Source organism: Myxocyprinus asiaticus, chromosome 32, assembly GCF_019703515.2.
Source record: "Myxocyprinus asiaticus isolate MX2 ecotype Aquarium Trade chromosome 32, UBuf_Myxa_2, whole genome shotgun sequence".
Classification (NCBI taxonomy): domain Eukaryota; kingdom Metazoa; phylum Chordata; class Actinopteri; order Cypriniformes; family Catostomidae; genus Myxocyprinus; species Myxocyprinus asiaticus.
In genome coordinates this window covers 44223681-44249607 of record NC_059375.1, presented here as the reverse complement: position 1 = coordinate 44249607, position 25927 = coordinate 44223681, and the positions used below count along the sequence as shown (strand labels likewise).

Sequence of the window (25927 nt, the reverse complement as noted above, 5' to 3'; positions counted from 1 at the left end):
TCCGATATATAATTCATGAGTTTGTCATAATCTTTATAATGTGTATTTGCATCAATTACCGCTTATAAACACTGTGAGTCTATTAGTGTGATTAACACTGAGTTTCTGCTCATTTCTCATTAAATCTACAGTATAATGAGAGTTATAATAATATAATGTGATGGATGTGTGTTTGTGTTATTGCAGGCCAGTTCAGAGTCGTACCGGATCGAGAGAGACACATTTGGGGAGCTCAAAGTTCCTTCTGATAAATATTATGGAGCTCAAACTGTCAGATCCACCATGAACTTCAAGATCGGAGGAGTGACAGAGAGAATGCCAGTGAGACATGTCAATGATGTCTTTAATTGTCTGTGCCAATGTGATTATTGCATAACATTTTCCTTTCCCTGTAGATTCAGGTGATAAAAGCCTTTGGTATTCTGAAGAAAGCTGCTGCAGAAGTGAATAAAGATTACGGTTTGGACCCAAAGATCGCAGACAGCATCATGAAAGCTGCAGATGAGGTGATTTCATCACATTACTGTACAATTACTGTAAGCACATTTTTTTCAGAAAGCTGTTTTGTAAATATTGTTTATTTAGGGTGCGCCTAGTGTCGCAGCGATTACACACTTCAGTTTTACGCCTATTTTAGGGCCATTCAGATATTTTACATTGTGACATTTTCATGACAGTTATGCGCATTTTACCCCACACTTCTCATTTCCGCAATGCAAGGAAAAAAGGTCGTTATGATGCTCTCATTACAATGTGAAAAAGTTATGTATTATTTAAATGATGTTATTTAAAAAAAGTAACCCTTTAAGCTCTGAAGGTGTTTTTTAAAGATTTCCTGTTTCAGTGGCATACCCGAAAATGAAGGCTTATAACTCGACAAAAAAAAAAAAAAAAAGAAAGAAAAAACGAGTGTTTGGTATCATTGTGAAGAAAACTTTTCAAAATTTTTAATGATATAGATTATGATACTACTTAGACTCTCAGCCTAAGAAACTGCTGAAAAAAAAAGAATTGAGCCTAAATTTGTTTATTTGTTTATTTATTTTTATTTTACATTTTATATCTCTGGGTGTAAATATGGTGGCTCTGAAAAACTACTTTTGTTTTGTTCCCAATCACGTCAACTTTAACTGAGAAAAATGTTGTGTTGATATGACAAAGCAATCAAAAGTTATAACATTACAAATATAATTGATCATAGTGTCCAAAAGTCTCTCCAAACAAATAAAACATAATAATTGTACATAAGAACTAATTACACATGCAAACACAACAATGACTAAAGGATTGCATAGCATGCAGACATGATTTTAGTAATGAGATTTCAGAGAATGAGTTTCATTCTGTGTCATTTGGGTCATCATTGAGTCTGTGTCATGTATTTGGCGCCACCTGCTGGTGGTCATATGTAACATTGTGCTTCATGTGGATTATCTAATGATCACTGCATCTGATTACCTTGTGTGTGGACTCGTTTGAAAGATAATCACCTCCTCTAAATAATGGCATGTGATATTATATGTTCCTTTTATTTTTTTGTGAAGTAATAAGTGAAAACGCAGCATATAAGCAACACCAACATAATGTCAAAGACATATTCTTAGCTATTACTCACTATATTTTTGTCTGTGAGTAAAACAAATAGACTGGTTGTATTTTACTCTTTGAGAGCTTTTCAACAACATATGACACATGGATATTTGATCAGTTTGATGTTTTTACTGATTACAATAACATGTACAGTGCAATTTTTTAAAATATAAATTATCAAATGGAACACTTCTGATTTGTCTTCAAATTTCAAAGCACTTGTTCAGTTTTGGTCATAAAGTCTACATGCATTGGAAAATAGAGCTTCTAATCTTTCAAACGATACCTATTTTGTGTTAAGACTGTAGTTTTTAATATTTAGATAATTGTATTTTTTTCTCGGGGGCCCGAGCTTAAAGGGTTAATAAAATAATTGTACAATAGCATATATTTTTGTCTAATAAATGATGACTGTTTTGGTAATGATAATCATCATTAAAAACAATGGGAATAGTAATAGTAAAATATCCAGACGTGTTACTCTTGTAATTATTAGGGGTAAAATGTGCTTAAATGTCCTAAAAATAATGTCACAATGCAAAAAGTCTCAGTTTTCTTTTATATAAAATATAATTTCAATTACAACTTTTCAAAATGACACAGATCATATTTAGTCTTGATTCAGTCAGATCAGGTGTATGTGTGTTTGACTGCGGTGCGTGTCTGGTGTGTGTTGTGTTTCAGGTGGCTGCTGGGAAACTGAACGATCATTTTCCGCTGGTGGTTTGGCAGACGGGATCCGGAACTCAAACCAACATGAATGTGAATGAAGTGATCAGCAACAGAGCCATCGAGATACTGGGAGGGAAACTGGGCAGCAAAGACCCCGTTCACCCCAATGACCACGTCAACAAGAGCCAGGTGACATAATGCACAATACACTAAACACACTGTACTCACGCAGTACACAATATACACATCCCACACGGCGTTTTCAAATGACTAATCCTAACGTAAAGCAGTCCTGTTCACCGATAGGCATGTGTGGTATAATCGGTACACTAAAGTCTCTACAGGTTCACACATTTCTTGCACAGCACGCTACAGTACATCGTGTATACTGTATTTGTACGTTTGGATAAATTCTGTCAACTTTCTCATTATTTGAGGAAATTAGCAGTTAGGGAGTATTTGTTGTATGCGATGATGTCACTGATTTCTGTGTATGTTTTCAGAGTTCCAATGACACGTTCCCCACCGCCATGCACATTGCTGCAGCTACAGAAGTTCATGAGGTTCTTCTTCCGGGTCTTCAGACGCTGCACGATGCACTTGCTGTTAAAGCTGAAGAGTTTAAAGACATCATTAAGATCGGCCGCACACACACACAGGACGCTGTGCCGCTCTCGCTCGGACAGGTGAAACTCCACACACCGAAATAGAGATTAGAGCTGGAGATATGACCATAAAAGTTCCGTCCATTACCTCAGAAAGTAATTTCCTCAGTTTTTGTAATGAGGAGAAACATGGTTGTATTGATGCACTTACAACAGCGTGAGTGGAGTCATACACTTCCATCAATTGTGGCTTTACACATGATATTATGTAAATTTTTTTGTACGTCTATGAATTACATTTTTACTTATAAACACTTACATTATGCCTCTTTCCCATACTCTCTTACTCACTCTTTTGTCTCTCACTGGGACACACACGTACATATACTCAGTCACATACACACACACACACACACACACACACACACACACGTACATATACACAGTCACATACACACACGTACATATACACAGTCACATACACACACACACACACACGTACATATACACAGTCACATACACACACACGTACATATACACAGTCACACACACGTACATATAAACAGTCACACACACACACACACACACACACGTACATATACACAGTCACATACACACACACACGTACATATACACAGTCACATACACACACACACACGTACATATACACAGTCACACACACACACGTACATATACACAGTCACACACACACACGTACATATACACAGTCACACACACACACGTACATATACACAGTCACATACACACACACACGTACATATACACAGTCACACACACACACACGTACATATACACAGTCACACACACACACACACGTACATATACACAGTCACACACACACACACACGTACATATACACAGTCACATACACACACACACACACACACACACACACGTACATATACACAGTCACATACACACACGTACATATACACAGTCACATACACACACACACACACGTACATATACACAGTCACATACACACACACGTACATATACACAGTCACACACACGTACATATACACAGTCACATACACACACACACACACACACACACACACGTACATATACACAGTCACATACACACACGTACATATACACAGTCACATACACACACACACACACGTACATATACACAGTCACATACACACACACGTACATATACACAGTCACACACACGTACATATACACAGTCACATACACACACACACACACACACACACACGTACATATACACAGTCACATACACACACACGTACATATACACAGTCACACACACGTACATATACACAGTCACATACACACACACACACACGTACATATACACAGTCACATACACACACACGTACATATACACAGTCACACACACGTACATATACACAGTCACATACACACACACACACACGTACATATACACAGTCACATACACACACACGTACATATACACAGTCACACACACGTACATATACACAGTCACATACACACACACACACACACACGTACATATACACAGTCACATACACACACGTACATATACACAGTCACATACACACACACACACACGTACATATACACAGTCACATACACACACACACGTACATATACACAGTCACACACACACACACGTACATATACACAGTCACACACACACACACACACACGTACATATACACAGTCACACACACACACACACACACACACGTACATATACACAGTCACACACACACGTACATATACACAGTCACATACACACACACACACACACACACACACGTACATATACACAGTCACATACACACACGTACATATACACAGTCACATACACACACACACACACGTACATATACACAGTCACATACACACACACGTACATATACACAGTCACACACACGTACATATACACAGTCACATACACACACACACACACACACACACACACGTACATATACACAGTCACATACACACACGTACATATACACAGTCACATACACACACACACACACGTACATATACACAGTCACATACACACACACGTACATATACACAGTCACACACACGTACATATACACAGTCACATACACACACACACACACGTACATATACACAGTCACATACACACACACGTACATATACACAGTCACACACACGTACATATACACAGTCACATACACACACACACACACGTACATATACACAGTCACATACACACACACGTACATATACACAGTCACATACACACACACACACACACACACACACGTACATATACACAGTCACACACACGTACATATACACAGTCACATACACACACACACACACGTACATATACACAGTCACATACACACACACGTACATATACACAGTCACACACACGTACATATACACAGTCACATACACACACACACACACACACACGTACATATACACAGTCACATACACACACGTACATATACACAGTCACATACACACACACACACACGTACATATACACAGTCACATACACACACACACGTACATATACACAGTCACACACACACACACGTACATATACACAGTCACACACACACACACACCTACATATACACAGTCACACACACACACACACACACACACGTACATATACACAGTCACACACACACACACACACACACACGTACATATACACAGTCACATACACACACACACACACACACACACACGTACATATACACAGTCACATACACACACGTACATATACACAGTCACATACACACACACACACACACGTACATATACACAGTCACATACATATACACAGTCACACACACGTACATATACACAGTCACACACACACACACACACACACACGTACATATACACAGTCACATACACACACACACGTACATATACACAGTCACATACACACACACACACACGTACATATACACAGTCACATACACACACACACACGTACAACTACACAGTCACACACACACACGTACATATACACAGTCACACACACACACACGTACATATACACAGTCACACACACACACGTACATATACACAGTCACATACACACACGTACATATACACAGTCACATACACACACGTACATATACACAGTCACATACACACACACACGTACATATACACAGTCACACACACACACACGTACATATACACAGTCACACACACACACACACGTACATATACACAGTCACACACACACACACACGTACATATACACAGTCACACACACACACACACACACGTACATATACACAGTCACATACACACACACACGTACATATACACAGTCACACACACGTACATATACACAGTCACACACACGTACATATACACAGTCACACACACACACACACACACACACACACACACACGTACATATACACAGTCACATACACACACACATGTACATATACACAGTCACACACACACACACACACGTACATATACACAGTCACACACACACACACGTACATATACACAGTCACATACACACACACACACACACACACACACACACGTACATATACACAGTCACATACACACACACACACACACACACACACGTACATATACACAGTCACATACACACACACACACACACGTACATATACACAGTCACATACACACACGTACATATACACAGTCACATACACACACACACACACGTACATATACACAGTCACATACACACACACGTACATATACACAGTCACACACACACGTACATATACACAGTCACATACACACACACACACACACACACACACACGTACATATACACAGTCACATACACACACGTACATATACACAGTCACATACACACACACACACACGTACATATACACAGTCACATACACACACACGTACATATACACAGTCACACACACGTACATATACACAGTCACACACACACACACACACACACACACACACGTACATATACACAGTCACATACACACACGTACATATACACAGTCACATACACACACACACACACACGTACATATACACAGTCACATACACACACACGTACATATACACAGTCACACACACGTATATATACACAGTCACACACACACACACACACACACACACGTACATATACACAGTCACATACACACACACACACACGTACATATACACAGTCACATACACACACACACACGTACAACTACACAGTCACACACACACACGTACATATACACAGTCACACACACACACGTACATATACACAGTCACACACACACACGTACATATACACAGTCACATACACACATGTACATATACACAGTCACATACACACACGTACATATACACAGTCACATACACACACACACGTACATATACACAGTCACACACACACACACGTACATATACACAGTCACACACACACACACACGTACATATACACAGTCACACACACACACACACACACACACGTACATATACACAGTCACATACACACACACACGTACATATACACAGTCACACACACGTACATATACACAGTCACACACACGTACATATACACAGTCACACACACGTACATATACACAGTCACACACACACGTACATATACACAGTCACATACACACACACATGTACATATACACAGTCACACACACACACACACACACACACACGTACATATACACAGTCACACACACACACACGTACATATACACAGTCACATACACACACACACACACACACACGTACATATACACAGTCACATACACACACACACACACACACACGTACATATACACAGTCACATACACACACACACACACACACACACGTACATATACACAGTCACATACACACACACACACACACACACGTACATATACACAGTCACATACACACATACACACACACACACACACACAGACACGTACATATACACAGACACACACGCACGTACATATACACAGTCACACACACACACACGTACATATACACAGTCACACACACACACACACGTACATATACACAGTCACATACACACACACACACACACACACACGTACATATACACAGTCACATACACACACACACACACACACACGTACATATACACAGTCACATACACACATACACACACACACACACACACAGACACGTACATATACACAGACACACACGCACGTACATATACACAGTCACACACACACACACGTACATATACACAGTCACACACACACACACTTTGCCATAACTGTTTCTTTAATGTTCTTTCCATGGTGTTGATGCATTTTGAGGAGTATATAATCTGAGCTCTATATTCCAGACTCCCGAACTCAACTTCTCTTTTTATAATGTCTGAATTAATACCTGGATAATATAACACAAGGTACAATGATATAAATACACGTGGAATAATGTACATTGAGAATAACAGTATAGTATAAATATGATGCATATATCCACCTTTTTCCTGAACGCGGAAGTGTTCCACAATTCGCCTGTTTTCAATTTCCGGTCTCCAGTATTTTCACCCACACAGGCGTATATTCTTAGTGGGTAAAGTATTACATTTGTAGAAATTGTCAAAAAACACGTGGCTCTATAACGGCGATACTTCACAGAATCGAGATGACCATTTAAAAAAAAAAAAAAATGTATCATGGTGGCGCGGTTACTCGCCTCAATCCGGGTGTCAGCGGACGATTTGTCGGACCGGCTGTGAATAGCGCCACAGGAATCCATTGTTAACGTTCAAAAGTACATTCGGAACGAACAATCGCACCGACAAAACAGGTTTGGTGTGAACAGGCATAACACAAGCATAGTTTTAGGTCAAATTTGATTTGTAGATGTACAAAAAACTATTTCAAGTTGTAAAACATCCAGAGTGTCTGAAAGTGAAAGGTCATAACGGGTTCTTCCCATATGGGTCAAAATTGACCCGTTAAGACAATGGAAGAAACAGTCTGTTTTTAATTGTTATTTCTCTTGAACAGTTACTGTATGTGGAAACAGCAGTCATCATGAGACCGGTTAATTAGCAGTGGACGTGTTGACAGGCTGCAGTGGATGAATGTCATGTGATTAATCAAGATCATGTGATTAATTAAGGGGATTCGAGTTCTTATCTGTGTGTGTGTTTTCAGGAGTTTGGTGGTTACGTTCAGCAGGTGAAATACAGTATTGCACGGGTGAAAGCTGCGATGCCACGTGTGTATGAACTGGCAGCAGGTGGCACTGCAGTTGGCACTGGACTGAACACACGCATCGGATTCGCTGAGAAAGTGGCAGATAAAGTGTCGGCACTCACAGGTAAGAACACACACACACACACACACACACACACACACATGAATAATCGTTATTATGCTTGCCATTTTTATGTGTTTAATGTTGACACATGCAACAATGTAAAGAAAATACTGCCATTATCTAAACATATTAACATGCTCTCCATTATAGATAAGACAAGATAAGAAAGTGCATTTCAAAATCAAATTAAGTTGAAAATAGAACGCCCAGGGTGCGTGGATGATTCTTTTCTTTTCCATTTGATTTGAAGTGTGCATCTGTGTGTGCATTTTTGGGCTAATAGAGGACGTGTTTGTGACTGTTTGCCATTGACTTTTTAAGTTATAGAAACTTTGGAATGTGAGGCTGAAGTTTTTGAAATGTGTGAATGAAGCTTCACTCAAAAATAGACACTACACAACAAGAGAGTATCAAGACACAATTTTATGACTTTATTAGAATGTCTCACTAAACTCTCAAGTGTGCATTTTCCTTTCACCAGTGAAGTACATACTTTTAACAGATAGAACAAGTATAAAAAATGCGACGCAGCCTAATAATTCCAAATGTGCCCGTATCTGGTCATTATCAGGACTGCCGTTCGTGACAGCACCCAATAAGTTTGAGGCTCTGGCGGCCCATGATGCTCTGGTGGAGTTGAGCGGTGCTCTGAACACTGTTGCTGTGAGTATGATGAAGATCGCCAACGACATCCGCTTCCTGGGATCTGGACCACGATCCGGTCTCGGTGAGCTGATCCTGCCTGAGAACGAACCTGGATCAAGTATCATGCCAGGTGAGCCACGCTACAGTAGCCAGTCAGAATCTTGACTATCTGTCTGTCTACCTGTCTGTCTGTCTGCCTGCCTATCTGTTTGTCTGTCTGTCTACCTGTCTGTCTGTCTGCCTGCATATGTCTACCTGTCTGTCTGCCTGCCAGTATGTTTGCCTGTCTGTCTGCCTGTCTTTCTGTCTACCTGTCTATCTGCCCACCTGTCTGTCTCTCTGTCTTCCTATCTATATGTCTGCATGTCTGTCTGCCTGCCTGCCTACCTGTCTGTCTGTCTGCCTCTTTGTCTATCTATCTGCCTGTCTGTTTACCTTTTTGTCTTTCTGTCTGTCTTTCTCTCTCTCTCGTTGGTTGTCTACCTGTCTGTCTGCCTACCTGTCTGTCTCTTTGTCTGTCTTATCTATCTATCTATCTGTCTGCCTACCTGTCTGTCTCTTTTTCTGTCTGCCTGCCTGTTTGTCTGTCTGTCTCTTTGTCTGTCTATCTACCTGTCTGTCTTTCTGTCTGTCTACCTGTCTGTCTCTGTCTGTCTCGCTGTCTGTCTACCTGTCTCTCTGCCTATCTATATGTCTGCCTATCTGTTTGTCTGTCTACCTGTCTGTCTCTTTGTCTATCTATCTGCATGTCTGTTTACCTTTTTGTCTGTCTGTCTGTCTCTCTACCTGTCTGTCTGCCTACCTGTCTGTCTACCTGTTTGTCTGTCTGTCTGCCTACCTGTCTGTCTGCCTATCTATCCGTCTGTCTGTCTGTCTGATAAAGGAAACATGGCATTAATATATGTTTGATGTACATATATACATACACATTCACCTTTGACTGTGGTCTCGGGTGTTTGCCCTATTTTTGGGTGCTCTGACCTCCTTGACCTCTAAAATACGCAACACACACACACACACACACACACACACACACACACACACACACACACACAAACATCACAGTGGTTCTAATGTCAGTCTATAGCACTGAGCAGCTCATTTACTTGTATTCAGTTTAATCAGAAGTAGAACTGTGTTTCTATGTTACCTCTCACGTTGTGTGTTTGTCAGGTAAGGTGAACCCCACGCAGTGTGAGGCGATGACTATGGTGGCCGCTCAGGTGATGGGGAATCATGTGGCCGTTACTGTCGGAGGAAGTAATGGACACTTTGAACTCAACGTTTTCAAGCCAATGATTGTGAGTCATGTTTAAAAATGATTCACTTTTGCTTTTGTTTAAAGTGATTCATAAGAACAGAATCAGTCCTGCAGAACACAAACACACTTCAGAGCAAGTGTTTATTTATGTCACCAGAGACTCTCAGCTGTACACTTTCTAAAACTGTCTGTTTGTGTCTTATATGTGTCAGAAGTGACTGGCCCAGCTCAATAGTTTTTTATCCTTTTGTTGATATATACAATTTATAAAATCAGTATTTATATATTATGTAATGGCCATGAAATTTCAACCATTTCAACTAAACAGCAGTTGTAATAAAATAAATAATTTAATAATGAAACTGAAAATAATCAAGGGATGATTTTCATACTTTGTTTCACTAAATGAACACAAGGAAGAATTATATTTAATCATTTATAACGATACTCAGTAATAAACAGCGATATTTACCTGCATGTATCAGATAAAAAATTAATTAAAATGATTGTGATATCGCTGAATTTTATATTGCAAGCAAATATATTTAATATTGAATATATTACCCAGCTCTATTTGGTACATCAAGGTGTAATATGCAGTTCACACACGCACATTTACATTGAATGTTTTCATGATTTTAACCTTATTTTTGTGTTTCTCTGGCAGATTAAGAATGTTTTGAACTCTGCCCAGCTGCTGGGCGACGCGTCCATGTCGTTCTCTAATAACTGTGTTGTTGGAATTGAAGCGAACACGGAGAGAATCAACAAACTAATGAATGAATCATTGATGTTGGTCACTGCGCTCAATCCTCATATAGGTAACAGACAGCAGAGGGCGCTGTAACCTCATATAGCTGTGTGTGTGTGTGTGTGTGTGTGTGTGTGTGTGTGTGTGTGTGTGTGTGTGTGTGTGAGTGTGTGTGTGAGTGTGTGTGTGTGTGTGTGTGTGAGTGTGAGTGTGAGTGTGTGTGTGTGTGTGTGTGTGAGTGTGAGTGTGTGTGTGTGTGTGTGTGTGTCCTCATTTGAACGCTTTATTATTCATTTAACATGTAAGCTATTTTAAATTTTGGGTTTCAGCCCAGTTGAGGAGTTTTTCTTCTTTGACACCTGTGAACCATAAACCTGCATCTGTTGTACCACTTTATATAAAACATTTGAGTATTTTTCTTTTTAGTAATTTACTGGAAATTTGAACAGAAATCTCAGACAAGAATCATTCATGCACTCTCATGTTATTCCAAATCAGTATGACTTTCTTTCTTCAGTGGAACACAAAAGGAGAGGTTTAGCAGAATGTTCAAGCTGCTCTTTTCCATACAGGAAAAGGATCTGTGGAGATCTGTGAAGATAGAAAAACACAGTTAAAGCACCATTACAGTTTGTGTTTTGTGTTATATGGGAAAAATAAAGTCATACAGTTTAGGAATGACATGACAGTGAGTGAAAAATATTAAACAATAAAGGGAGAATGAAACGATTCAGAGAGATTCTGTTGCCTAAATCCTGTCAATGACTGACTTGGTATCACAAGCTTTTTCAACATTTGAACACATGCAGGAAATGAATTATATCTACAATTCTATTTTCACTAGTTAAAATGCTGATTGTTGATATCAGCAATGAAATTACAACTAGTAAAAATGCTGATTGTTTATATCTGTAGATGTATTTTAACATGTTAGATTTGGTATTTCAGATACCAATAAATTGGAGTAATTTAAGATATTTTAAAACTTTCTTACTAGTTATAATCACATTACAGATATCTGAAATTAACATTTCTGCTAGTGAAAACCAAATTACAGATTCAAAAATGAGCATTGTTATTAGTTGTAATTCAGTTGTTGATATCAGGAATGGACATTTGCACATGCAACAATGTAATTGTTGATTATTTAAAAAAACATAATAAATTTAGAAATTTTAATTTTAATCGTGAAATTCTGCTAGTAAAAATGCAGTTACAGATGTCAAGAAAGATGTTTTTTACTAGTTGAAATTCCATTTTTGATATCAATTGTTTTTACTAGTTGAAATTCCATTTTTGATATCAAGAATTGTTTTTTACTAGTTGAAATTCCATTTTTGATATCAATTGTTTTTACTAGTTGAAATTCCATTTTTAATATCAAGAATTGTTTTTACTAGTTGAAATTCCATTTTTGATATCAATTGTTTTTACTAGTTGAAATTCCATTTTTGATATCAATTGTTTTTACTAGTTGAAATTCCATTTTTAATATCAAGAATTGTTTTTACTAGTTGAAATTCCATTTTTAATATCAAGAATTGTTTTTTACTAGTTGAAATTCCATTTTTAATATCAATTGTTTTTACTAGTTGAAATTCCATTTTTGATATCAATTGTTTTTACTAGTTGAAATTCCATTTTTGATATCAATTGTTTTTACTAGTTGAAATTCCATTTTTGATATCAAGAATTGTTTTTTACTAGTTGAAATTCCATTTTTGATATCAATTGTTTTTACTAGTTGAAATTCCATTTTTAATATCAAGAATTGTTTTTACTAGTTGAAATTCCATTTTTAATATCAAGAATTGTTTTTACTAGTTGAAATTCCATTTTTGATATCAAGAATTGTTTTTACTAGTTGAAATTCCATTTTTAATATCAAGAATTGTTTTTACTAGTTGAAATTCCATTTTTGATATCAATTGTTTTTACTAGTTGAAATTCCATTTTTAATATCAAGAATTGTTTTTACTAGTTGAAATTCCATTTTTGATATCAATTGTTTTTACTAGTTGAAATTCCATTTTTGATATCAAGAATTGTTTTTACTAGTTGAAATTCCATTTTTGATATCAATTGTTTTTTACTAGTTGAAATTCCATTTTTAATATCAATTGTTTTTACTAGTTGAAATTCCATTTTTAATATCAAGAATTGTTTTTTACTAGTTGAAATTCCATTTTTAATATCAATTGTTTTTACTAGTTGAAATTCCATTTTTAATATCAATTGTTTTTACTAGTTGAAATTCCATTTTTGATATCAAGAATTGTTTTTACTAGTTGAAATTCCATTTTTGATATCAATTGTTTTTACTAGTTGAAATTCCATTTTTGATATCAAGAATTGTTTTTACTAGTTGAAATTCCATTTTTGATATCAATTGTTTTTTACTAGTTGAAATTCCATTTTTGATATCAATTGTTTTTACTAGTTGAAATTCCATTTTTGATATCAATTGTTTTTACTAGTTGAAATTCCATTTTTAATATCAAGAATTGTTTTTACTAGTTGAAATTCCATTTTTGATATCAATTGTTTTTACTAGTTGAAATTCCATTTTTGATATCAATTGTTTTTACTAGTTGAAATTCCATTTTTGATATCAATTGTTTTTACTAGTTGAAATTCCATTTTTGATATCAATTGTTTTTACTAGTTGAAATTCCATTTTTGATATCAATTGTTTTTACTAGTTGAAATTCCATTTTTGATATCAATTGTTTTTACTAGTTGAAATTCCATTTTTGATATCAAGAATTGTTTTTACTAGTTGAAATTCCATTTTTGATATCAATTGTTTTTACTAGTTGAAATTCCATTTTTGATATCAATTGTTTTTACTAGTTGAAATTCCATTTTTAATATCAAGAATTGTTTTTACTAGTTGAAATTCCATTTTTGATATCAAGAATTGTTTTTACTAGTTGAAATTCCATTTTTGATATCAATTGTTTTTACTAGTTGAAATTCCATTTTTGATATCAAGAATTGTTTTTACTAGTTGAAATTCCATTTTTGATATCAATTGTTTTTACTAGTTGAAATTCCATTTTTGATATCAAGAATTGTTTTTACTAGTTGAAATTCCATTTTTGATATCAATTGTTTTTACTAGTTGAAATTCCATTTTTGATATCAAGAATTGTTTTTACTAGTTGAAATTCCATTTTTAATATCAAGAATTGTTTTTTACTAGTTGAAATTCCATTTTTAATATCAATTGTTTTTACTAGTTGAAATTCCATTTTTGATATCAATTGTTTTTACTAGTTGAAATTCCATTTTTGATATCAATTGTTTTTACTAGTTGAAATTCCATTTTTGATATCAAGAATTGTTTTTACTAGTTGAAATTCCATTTTTGATATCAATTGTTTTTACTAGTTGAAATTCCATTTTTGATATCAAGAATTGTTTTTACTAGTTGAAATTCCATTTTTGATATCAATTGTTTTTACTAGTTGAAATTCCATTTTTGATATCAATTGTTTTTACTAGTTGAAATTCCATTTTTAATATCAAGAATTGTTTTTACTAGTTGAAATTCCATTTTTGATATCAATTGTTTTTACTAGTTGAAATTCCATTTTTGATATCAATTGTTTTTACTAGTTGAAATTCCATTTTTGATATCAAGAATTGTTTTTACTAGTTGAAATTCCATTTTTGATATCAAGAATTGTTTTTTACTAGTTGAAATTCCATTTTTGATATCAATTGTTTTTACTAGTTGAAATTCCATTTTTGATATCAATTGTTTTTACTAGTTGAAATTCCATTTTTGATATCAATTGTTTTTACTAGTTGAAATTCCATTTTTGATATCAAGAATTGTTTTTACTAGTTGAAATTCCATTTTTGATATCAATTGTTTTTACTAGTTGAAATTCCATTTTTGATATCAATTGTTTTTACTAGTTGAAATTCCATTTTTGATATCAAGAATTGTTTTTACTAGTTGAAATTCCATTTTTGATATCAATTGTTTTTACTAGTTGAAATTCCATTTTTGATATCAAGAATTGTTTTTACTAGTTGAAATTCCATTTTTGATATCAAGAATTGTTTTTTACTAGTTGAAATTCCATTTTTAATATCAATTGTTTTTACTAGTTGAAATTCCATTTTTGATATCAAGAATTGTTTTTACTAGTTGAAATTCCATTTTTGATATCAATTGTTTTTACTAGTTGAAATTCCATTTTTGATATAAATTGTTTTTACTAGTTGAAATTCCATTTTTAATATCAAGAATTGTTTTTTACTAGTTGAAATTCCATTTTTGATATCAATTGTTTTTACTAGTTGAAATTCCATTTTTGATATCAATTGTTTTTACTAGTTGAAATTCCATTTTTAATATCAAGAATTGTTTTTACTAGTTGAAATTCCATTTTTGATATCAATTGTTTTTACTAGTTGAAATTCCATTTTTGATATCAATTGTTTTTACTAGTTGAAATTCCATTTTTGATATCAATTGTTTTTACTAGTTGAAATTCCATTTTTGATATCAATTGTTTTTACTAGTTGAAATTCCATTTTTAATATCAAGAATTGTTTTTACTAGTTGAAATTCCATTTTTGATATCAATTGTTTTTACTAGTTGAAATTCCATTTTTGATATCAAGAATTGTTTTTACTAGTTGAAATTCCATTTTTGATATCAAGAATTGTTTTTACTAGTTGAAATTCCATTTTTGATATCAATTGTTTTTACTAGTTGAAATTCCATTTTTGATATCAAGAATTGTTTTTACTAGTTGAAATTCCATTTTTGATATCAAGAATTGTTTTTACTAGTTGAAATTCCATTTTTAATATCAAGAATTGTTTTTTACTAGTTGAAATTCCATTTTTGATATCAAGAATTGTTTTTACTAGTTGAAATTCCATTTTTGATATCAATTGTTTTTACTAGTTGAAATTCCATTTTTGATATCAATTGTTTTTACTAGTTGAAATTCCATTTTTGATATCAATTGTTTTTACTAGTTGAAATTCCATTTTTGATATCAATTGTTTTTACTAGTTGAAATTCCATTTTTGATATCAAGAATTGTTTTTACTAGTTGAAATTCCATTTTTGATATCAAGAATTGTTTTTACTAGTTGAAATTCCATTTTTAATATCAAGAATTGTTTTTTACTAGTTGAAATTCCATTTTTAATATCAATTGTTTTTACTAGTTGAAATTCCATTTTTGATATCAAGAATTGTTTTTACTAGTTGAAATTCCATTTTTGATATCAATTGTTTTTACTAGTTGAAATTCCATTTTTGATATCAAGAATTGTTTTTACTAGTTGAAATTCCATTTTTGATATCAATTGTTTTTACTAGTTGAAATTCCATTTTTGATATCAATTGTTTTTACTAGTTGAAATTCCATTTTTGATATCAATTGTTTTTACTAGTTGAAATTCCATTTTTGATATCAAGAATTGTTTTTACTAGTTGAAATTCCATTTTTGATATCAAGAATTGTTTTTACTAGTTGAAATTCCATTTTTGATATCAATTGTTTTTACTAGTTGAAATTCCATTTTTGAATATCAAGAATTGTTTTTTACTAGTTGAAATTCCATTTTTGATATCAATTGTTTTTACTAGTTGAAATTCCATTTTTGATATCAATTGTTTTTACTAGTTGAAATTCCATTTTTGATATCAATTGTTTTTACTAGTTGAAATTCCATTTTTGATATCAAGAATTGTTTTTACTAGTTGAAATTCCATTTTTGAATATCAAGAATTGTTTTTACTAGTTGAAATTCCATTTTTGATATCAAGAATTGTTTTTACTAGTTGAAATTCCATTTTTGATATCAAGAATTGTTTTTACTAGTTGAAATTCCATTTTTGATATCAATTGTTTTTACTAGTTGAAATTCCATTTTTGATATCAAGAATTGTTTTTTACTAGTTGAAATTCCATTTTTGATATCAATTGTTTTTACTAGTTGAAATTCCATTTTTGATATCAAGAATTGTTTTTTACTAGTTGAAATTCCATTTTTGATATCAAGAATTGTTTTTACTAGTTGAAATTCCATTTTTGATATCAATTGTTTTTACTAGTTGAAATTCCATTTTTGATATCAAGAATTGTTTTTACTAGTTGAAATTCCATTTTTGATATCAATTGTTTTTACTAGTTGAAATTCCATTTTTGATATCAAGAATTGTTTTTACTAGTTGAAATTCCATTTTTGATATCAAGAATTGTTTTTTACTAGTTGAAATTCCATTTTTAATATCAAGAATTGTTTTTACTAGTTGAAATTCCATTTTTGATATCAAGAATTGTTTTTACTAGTTGAAATTCCATTTTTGATATCAATTGTTTTTACTAGTTGAAATTCCATTTTTGATATCAAGAATTGTTTTTTACTAGTTGAAATTCCATTTTTGATATCAAGAATTGTTTTTACTAGTTGAAATTCCATTTTTAATATCAAGAATTGTTTTTACTAGTTGAAATTCCATTTTTAATATCAATTGTTTTTACTAGTTGAAATTCCATTTTTGATATCAATTGTTTTTACTAGTTGAAATTCCATTTTTGATATCAAGAATTGTTTTTACTAGTTGAAATTCCATTTTTGATATCAATTGTTTTTACTAGTTGAAATTCCATTTTTGATATCAAGAATTGTTTTTACTAGTTGAAATTCCATTTTTGATATCAATTGTTTTTTACTAGTTGAAATTCCATTTTTGATATCAATTGTTTTTACTAGTTGAAATTCCATTTTTGATATCAATTGTTTTTACTAGTTGAAATTCCATTTTTGATATCAAGAATTGTTTTTACTAGTTGAAATTCCATTTTTGATATCAAGAATTGTTTTTACTAGTTGAAATTCCATTTTTGATATCAATTGTTTTTACTAGTTGAAATTCCATTTTTGATATCAAGAATTGTTTTTACTAGTTGAAATTCCATTTTTGATATCAAGAATTGTTTTTTACTAGTTGAAATTCCATTTTTGATATCAATTGTTTTTACTAGTTGAAATTCCATTTTTGATATCAATTGTTTTTACTAGTTGAAATTCCATTTTTGATATCAAGAATTGTTTTTACTAGTTGAAATTCCATTTTTGATATCAAGAATTGTTTTTACTAGTTGAAATTCCATTTTTGATATCAAGAATTGTTTTTTACTAGTTGAAATTCCATTTTTAATATCAAGAATTGTTTTTACTAGTTGAAATTCCATTTTTAATATCAATTGTTTTTACTAGTTGAAATTCCATTTTTGATATCAATTGTTTTTACTAGTTGAAATTCCATTTTTGATATCAATTGTTTTTACTAGTTGAAATTCCATTTTTGATATCAAGAATTGTTTTTACTAGTTGAAATTCCATTTTTGATATCAATTGTTTTTTACTAGTTGAAATTCCATTTTTAATATCAAGAATTGTTTTTTACTAGTTGAAATTCCATTTTTAATATCAAGAATTGTTTTTTACTAGTTGAAATTCCATTTTTGATATCAATTGTTTTTACTAGTTGAAATTCCATTTTTGATATCAAGAATTGTTTTTACTAGTTGAAATTCCATTTTTGATATCAATTGTTTTTACTAGTTGAAATTCCATTTTTGATATCAATTGTTTTTACTAGTTGAAATTCCATTTTTGATATCAAGAATTGTTTTTACTAGTTGAAATTCCATTTTTGATATCAATTGTTTTTTACTAGTTGAAATTCCATTTTTAATATCAAGAATTGTTTTTTACTAGTTGAAATTCCATTTTTAATATCAAGAATTGTTTTTTACTAGTTGAAATTCCATTTTTAATATCAATTGTTTTTACTAGTTGAAATTCCATTTTTGATATCAATTGTTTTTACTAGTTGAAATTCCATTTTTGATATCAAGAATTGTTTTTACTAGTTGAAATTCCATTTTTGATATCAATTGTTTTTACTAGTTGAAATTCCATTTTTGATATCAATTGTTTTTACTAGTTGAAATTCCATTTTTGATATCAATTGTTTTTACTAGTTGAAATTCCATTTTTGATATCAAGAATTGTTTTTTACTAGTTGAAATTCCATTTTTGATATCAAGAATTGTTTTTACTAGTTGAAATTCCATTTTTAATATCAAGAATTGTTTTTACTAGTTGAAATTCCATTTTTAATATCAAGAATTGTTTTTACTAGTTGAAATTCCATTTTTGATATCAATTGTTTTTACTAGTTGAAATTCCATTTTTGATATCAATTGTTTTTACTAGTTGAAATTCCATTTTTGATATCAATTGTTTTTACTAGTTGAAATTCCATTTTTGATATCAAGAATTGTTTTTACTAGTTGAAATTCCATTTTTGATATCAATTGTTTTTACTAGTTGAAATTCCATTTTTGATATCAATTGTTTTTACTAGTTGAAATTCCATTTTTAATATCAAGAATTGTTTTTACTAGTTGAAATTCCATTTTTGATATCAAGAATTGTTTTTACTAGTTGAAATTCCATTTTTGATATCAATTGTTTTTACTAGTTGAAATTCCATTTTTGATATCAAGAATTGTTTTTACTAGTTGAAATTCCATTTTTAATATCAAGAATTGTTTTTACTAGTTGAAATTCCATTTTTGATATCAATTGTTTTTTACTAGTTGAAATTCCATTTTTAATATCAAGAATTGTTTTTACTAGTTGAAATTCCATTTTTAATATCAATTGTTTTTACTAGTTGAAATTCCATTTTTAATATCAATTGTTTTTACTAGTTGAAATTCCATTTTTAATATCAAGAATTGTTTTTACTAGTTGAAATTCCATTTTTGATATCAATTGTTTTTACTAGTTGAAATTCCATTTTTGATATCAAGAATTGTTTTTACTAGTTGAAATTCCATTTTTAATATCAAGAATTGTTTTTACTAGTTGAAATTCCATTTTTGATATCAATTGTTTTTTACTAGTTGAAATTCCATTTTTAATATCAAGAATTGTTTTTACTAGTTGAAATTCCATTTTTAATATCAATTGTTTTTACTAGTTGAAATTCCATTTTTAATATCAATTGTTTTTACTAGTTGAAATTCCATTTTTAATATCAAGAATTGTTTTTTACTAGTTGAAAAATAATTTTTTCACTAGTAGTAATGCTATTTGCTGATGTAAAGAATTAGCATCTTAATTAGTGAAAATTGAGTTGAAGATATCTATAATTGATATCCTGCTCATGTTTAAATGTTGAAAGTTCTTTACATAGACAGAAAACAGTATTCAACTTTCAAACAGTTCTCTGCATTACGATTATCAGTTGTTTTTTTACCATTACAAAGCATGGTAACACTTTACAATAAGTTTCCATTTGTTAACATTCATGATGTCTTCTCGTCTCTCTTGCAGGTTATGATAAGGCCGCCACTATTGCAAAGACGGCACATAAAGAGGGCTCGACTCTTAAAGCAACAGCCATCAAGCTGGGATACCTGACTGAGGAGCAGTTCGAGCAGTGGGTGCGACCGCAGGACATGCTGGGACCCAAATAGACTGTAAACACACCACAGCACTCCTGGCTTTCTACAATAAAACACACTTTTGTTGACATGCAGCGTCCCTTTGTGTCCATGATAAATTCACTCAGTGTCTAAAGTGTGAACAGCCAGTTGTCGTTTATCTTCATTGAGCTTTTTCAGTGTTTTATCCAGAGAAAAGTTCATTTTGAACTTATTTCAACAGTATTGGACACTTAATTGTTGGACATTAAACGTTTACTATGTTTTGACTGTGACATGAAGATCCAATCATCAATAACATCTTTTATCAATAACACATTTTATCAGTATGTGAGTTCCTTGGGAATGCATGGGTTAATCTCACGAAATCATGTCCGGGGCATATTTCACCCCTAAAGAAATTATTTTTGCTTAACATGAAAATGATGTGAAAATGAAGCCTATTTTAAGGACCATTAAGTCTATAAAATATTTCAAGACAATTACAAATAATTTCCACCAATTATCATTATTATTATTATTTTCTTTTTTTTTTAAATCATTTTCATTGGTGATTCTCATTACTGGAATAGTCCCAAAAAATTACTGCAATACAATTTTATTGTTAAAAACAACATAAATTAAAGGCAATTAACAAGTAATACTATGATGTATACATACTTTACAATTTCTGCATTACAGTAAGGACAATTTGAGAGGAAATATGGTCCTAAAATAGGCTTAATTTTAATTGTGCTATATATGATATCTTGTTTCTCTTACCTACATTTATGTTTCTATTTGTATCTGATATTTCTCTTTTGGATGGTTTCACACCTTATTTACACTAGTGAACTGATCTGTTTTTGAAATGAAGAAGAGCTGGTCTGTAAATGAATATACACATTTAGCTGTTCATTTACTCAGTCATATATGAATATAAAGGTCTAAAGCTAAAAAAGTACTTTGGGAGATTTACAGAGGTTTACAGTCTGGATCTGTGTTTAAGACGCCAAACCTGTAACTTTGACACTATAGAGTCAGGTGAGTAACTTTCTCAGTCCAACAATAATTCATATTAAGCAGACTTCCTGTTTACTTTTCAGCTAAACTAGGTAATAGCTCTCTCACCTTTGCATCAGTTATATACACTACATGGCCAAAAGCATATGAGCACACAAACAAAACACCTGTATATGCTTAGTGAAAATTTAATTTCAAAATCATGTGCATTAATATGGAGTCTCTTCCCCCCCTTTGCTGCTGTTTAACAGCTTCCGCTCTTTTAATGTGCTCAATCGTTTTTAAAACTTTGCAGTCCAGAAATCTTAATGGTCCAAAAAAGTAGGCTTAATTTAATTTATACAATATATAATGTTTTTTTATTTTCTTCTTTTGATCACACAGTGAAATATCAGTAGATGTTCTTGGCTGGTTTTGTGAGATTCACCCTTCTGTCTATAAGGTCTTTATCAAAGCAAAATGCCCAGATGGCTTCACTCCAGATGATCCCTACAGAGGGAACACCACCAGCTGGTCTTCCTGAAGTCAAGCTCTAGCATTTCATCTGCTCTGCTGTTGTCATTATTGAAAGCCTGTGTGAGTTTATTCCCGGTGTGCCTCAAGGCTCAGTGTTAGGTCCGTTCATATTGATTAATAATGGACCAGCAGGGGTCAGGTGACATATGGTCACGATAAGAGAAATGCTCCTGATGATGGAGGTAAGCTTTCACAGGGGTGTGTGGTTACCTAGATACGCAGGTTTTGGCAGGAGAGATTTGAAGTGTGACATGTGGCATCTCTGCAGGGTTGAGACCTCTGCAGCTCACTGTCTGTGCATGATAATTTTTGCTTCTTATTAGTTTGTAATGAGACAATGACTGTTTGTGACCTCCCTGATTAGGAAGTGTGTGTGATATATATATATATATATATATATATATATATATATATATATATATATATATATATACACACACACACACACACCGATCAGCCACAACATTAAAAGCACCTGCCTAATATTGTGTAGGTCCCCTTCGTGCCGCTAAAACAGTGCCAACCCGCATTTCAGAATAGCATTCGGAGATGATATTCTTATCACAATTGTACAGAGTGGTTATCTGAGTTACCGTAGACTTTGTCAGTTCAAACCAGTCTGGCCATTCTCTGTTGACCTCTCTCATCAACAAGGTGTTTCCATCCACAGAACTGCCACACTTTATGTTTTTTGTTCATTCGGAGTAAATTCTAGAGACTGTTGTGTGTGAAAATCCCAGAAATACTCAAACCAGCCCGTCTGGCACCAACAATCATCCATGTGATTATCTAATCAGCCAATCGTGTGGCAGCAGTGCAGCACATAAAATCATGCAGATATGGGTCAGGAGCTTCAGTTAATGTTCACATCAACCATCAGAATGGGGAAAAAATTCGATCTCAGTGATTTGAAGCGTGGCATGATTTTTGATGGCAGATGGGCTGGTTCGATAAGTCTAAGTGGTCGTAAAAAAGTGACACCTTTGTTATTCGTGGTCAAAATTGACCGACCATTGAAAATTAATGGGAAAGACCCAAAATCAGAGCAATTTTTTTTTCATCTTTCAAATAAAATCAATTAATCAGCCACAATGCAGAAAAAATCATACTGAAATTACAAGGTGAGACTCATATACACACACTCAGAAATGATGGGGTGAGACGATAACACACTCACAATGCAGAACACACACACAAAACCAGGACATAAGTGGAGCTCTACAGCCATATTTTGGCATTAGAAGTCATCTGTTGTTTTATAGATGATGACAGCAATCTGACCTGCAAAATGTTTACTCTGATTCTTCTGTTTTATACTCTAATAGAATTTTCAGAATTTTGCAGTTCATTTCTGTTTCTTGATGTTCATTTTATTGACATTATTATACATTTACTTTGAGTTATTAAATGTTTATGTTTGAAATAAATTATTGGTATAAAATGTTTATTCTGTGTCTTCTCTTTGTAACACCATGGTCAGGTTTGATTGCAGCATAATGACATTAACTGCAAAAACTGACACTTCAAATCAATTTAAAATGATAAACTTTGACAAATAATAGTTTGATAATGTCTAAATATATATCTAAATGTACATCTTGTGATAAAATATAAAATGAGGTTACAATAAGTCATCAGATTACACAGTATGTGTCTACAGTCATCTACTGGCTGTTACTGACATGACATGATGTTCAACTCATGTTATTTATATTTTGTTCACCAGATGGCAGAAATCTGCCTCCAATTTATGTCACATTCTCATATGTTCTTTATGTTTCAACTTATAGAAGTGTAGGTTCTCAATTTTTTTAATTTTGTATTATTTTCTATTTATATATGCAAATTAATGGTGCAATTTATACATGTAAATAAGATCAAAATAGCATAAAATCTCCAAAGAAATGCATATTCTTATTGTTCTTCAGGGAAGAAGAAATGGTATCATTATCATCATCATAATAATAAAAACAAAAATGGGGTTAAACATTTACTTTTGGCAGATGCTTTTATCCAAAGCGACTTACAGTGTGTTCAATACATTATCAATATTACAGTGCATATAATTCTTTTTTTTCATCAGTATGTGTTCCCTGGGGATCAAACCCATGACCCTAGCATTGCTAGTGCCATGCTCTACCAGTTGTACATCTGACCCTTCCGGTCAAAAATGACCACGAATACCAAAGGGTGGTGCCATTTTTCAACACCATTGGAGGGTTAAGACAAGAGTACTTTATCGTCAGGTCGGGGCAAGTTGTCGTGTGTTTTATATGTGGTCAATTTTAACTATTTAACAACTATGGGTTCTGTTGGCAACAACAACATTAATGCTATTTAAAGAAGAAAATATTTTGTAGATTTATAACAACCAGATATTATTCAATCCTGCAATCAGAAGTTCTAAATGCAGAATTCAAATTCAATATAACCTTATTATAATTTATATTAAATTAGAGTGACATTCCCTTATGAAAATTGTATGTATTTATAGTAAAACCACACAATTAAACATGGTTACTACAGGCATGGTTACTAGAATATAACTATAATAAAACTGATTAATGATTAATTTTCATAAGGGTGAATCAAATAAGATGACAACATTAAACTGAACATGAATTTATACTTAATATACACTAATATACTAGAAAACACCATATATTATATAATGTAATCTAAATATAGTGATAAACAGCAGTAAAATAAATAAATAAAAATAAGGCAATGTCCCTTTAATGCTGCACGGTGCTCAAGTGAATCAGTGAATCATTTCTGTAAACTAGTTAATTTATATGAACCGTCCGTAAGAGCCAATTCACTATAATGAATCAGAGTTCCCAACACCTAATATAATGGAACCATTTATTTTAACGGGTTCATTTTTATGAAATGTACAAAAGAACTGAGTCGTGTAAATGTCACAAATGTAGCGTTTTGTGACACTACAGCGCTACTTCTTGGAAAATGTAGTTCGTTACTGGAAAAACTACACTAATGTCACAATAATGAAAACATTTGTTTTAGCTTACTACTCCTCAACACTGGATATATTTATGTTTCATA

The 25927-nt window shown here is 32.8% G+C and overlaps 1 protein-coding gene across 1 annotated transcript in view; it reads left to right on the top strand.

Annotated features, from left to right (window-relative positions):
* The window catches only part of fh (fumarate hydratase), a 24588-nt gene extending 280 nt beyond the window's left edge, over positions 1 to 24308 (top strand). The window contains exons 2-10 of the mRNA XM_051667903.1: positions 187 to 321; positions 396 to 506; positions 2275 to 2451; positions 2766 to 2948; positions 9017 to 9182; positions 9754 to 9957; positions 11001 to 11128; positions 11756 to 11909; positions 21234 to 24308. Coding sequence (XP_051523863.1) covers positions 187 to 321; positions 396 to 506; positions 2275 to 2451; positions 2766 to 2948; positions 9017 to 9182; positions 9754 to 9957; positions 11001 to 11128; positions 11756 to 11909; positions 21234 to 21376 — 1401 coding nt within the window. The 3' untranslated portion in view covers positions 21377 to 24308. The remainder of the gene's footprint in view (positions 1 to 186; positions 322 to 395; positions 507 to 2274; positions 2452 to 2765; positions 2949 to 9016; positions 9183 to 9753; positions 9958 to 11000; positions 11129 to 11755; positions 11910 to 21233) is intronic.
* Positions 24309 to 25927: the final 1619 nt, after the last annotated feature.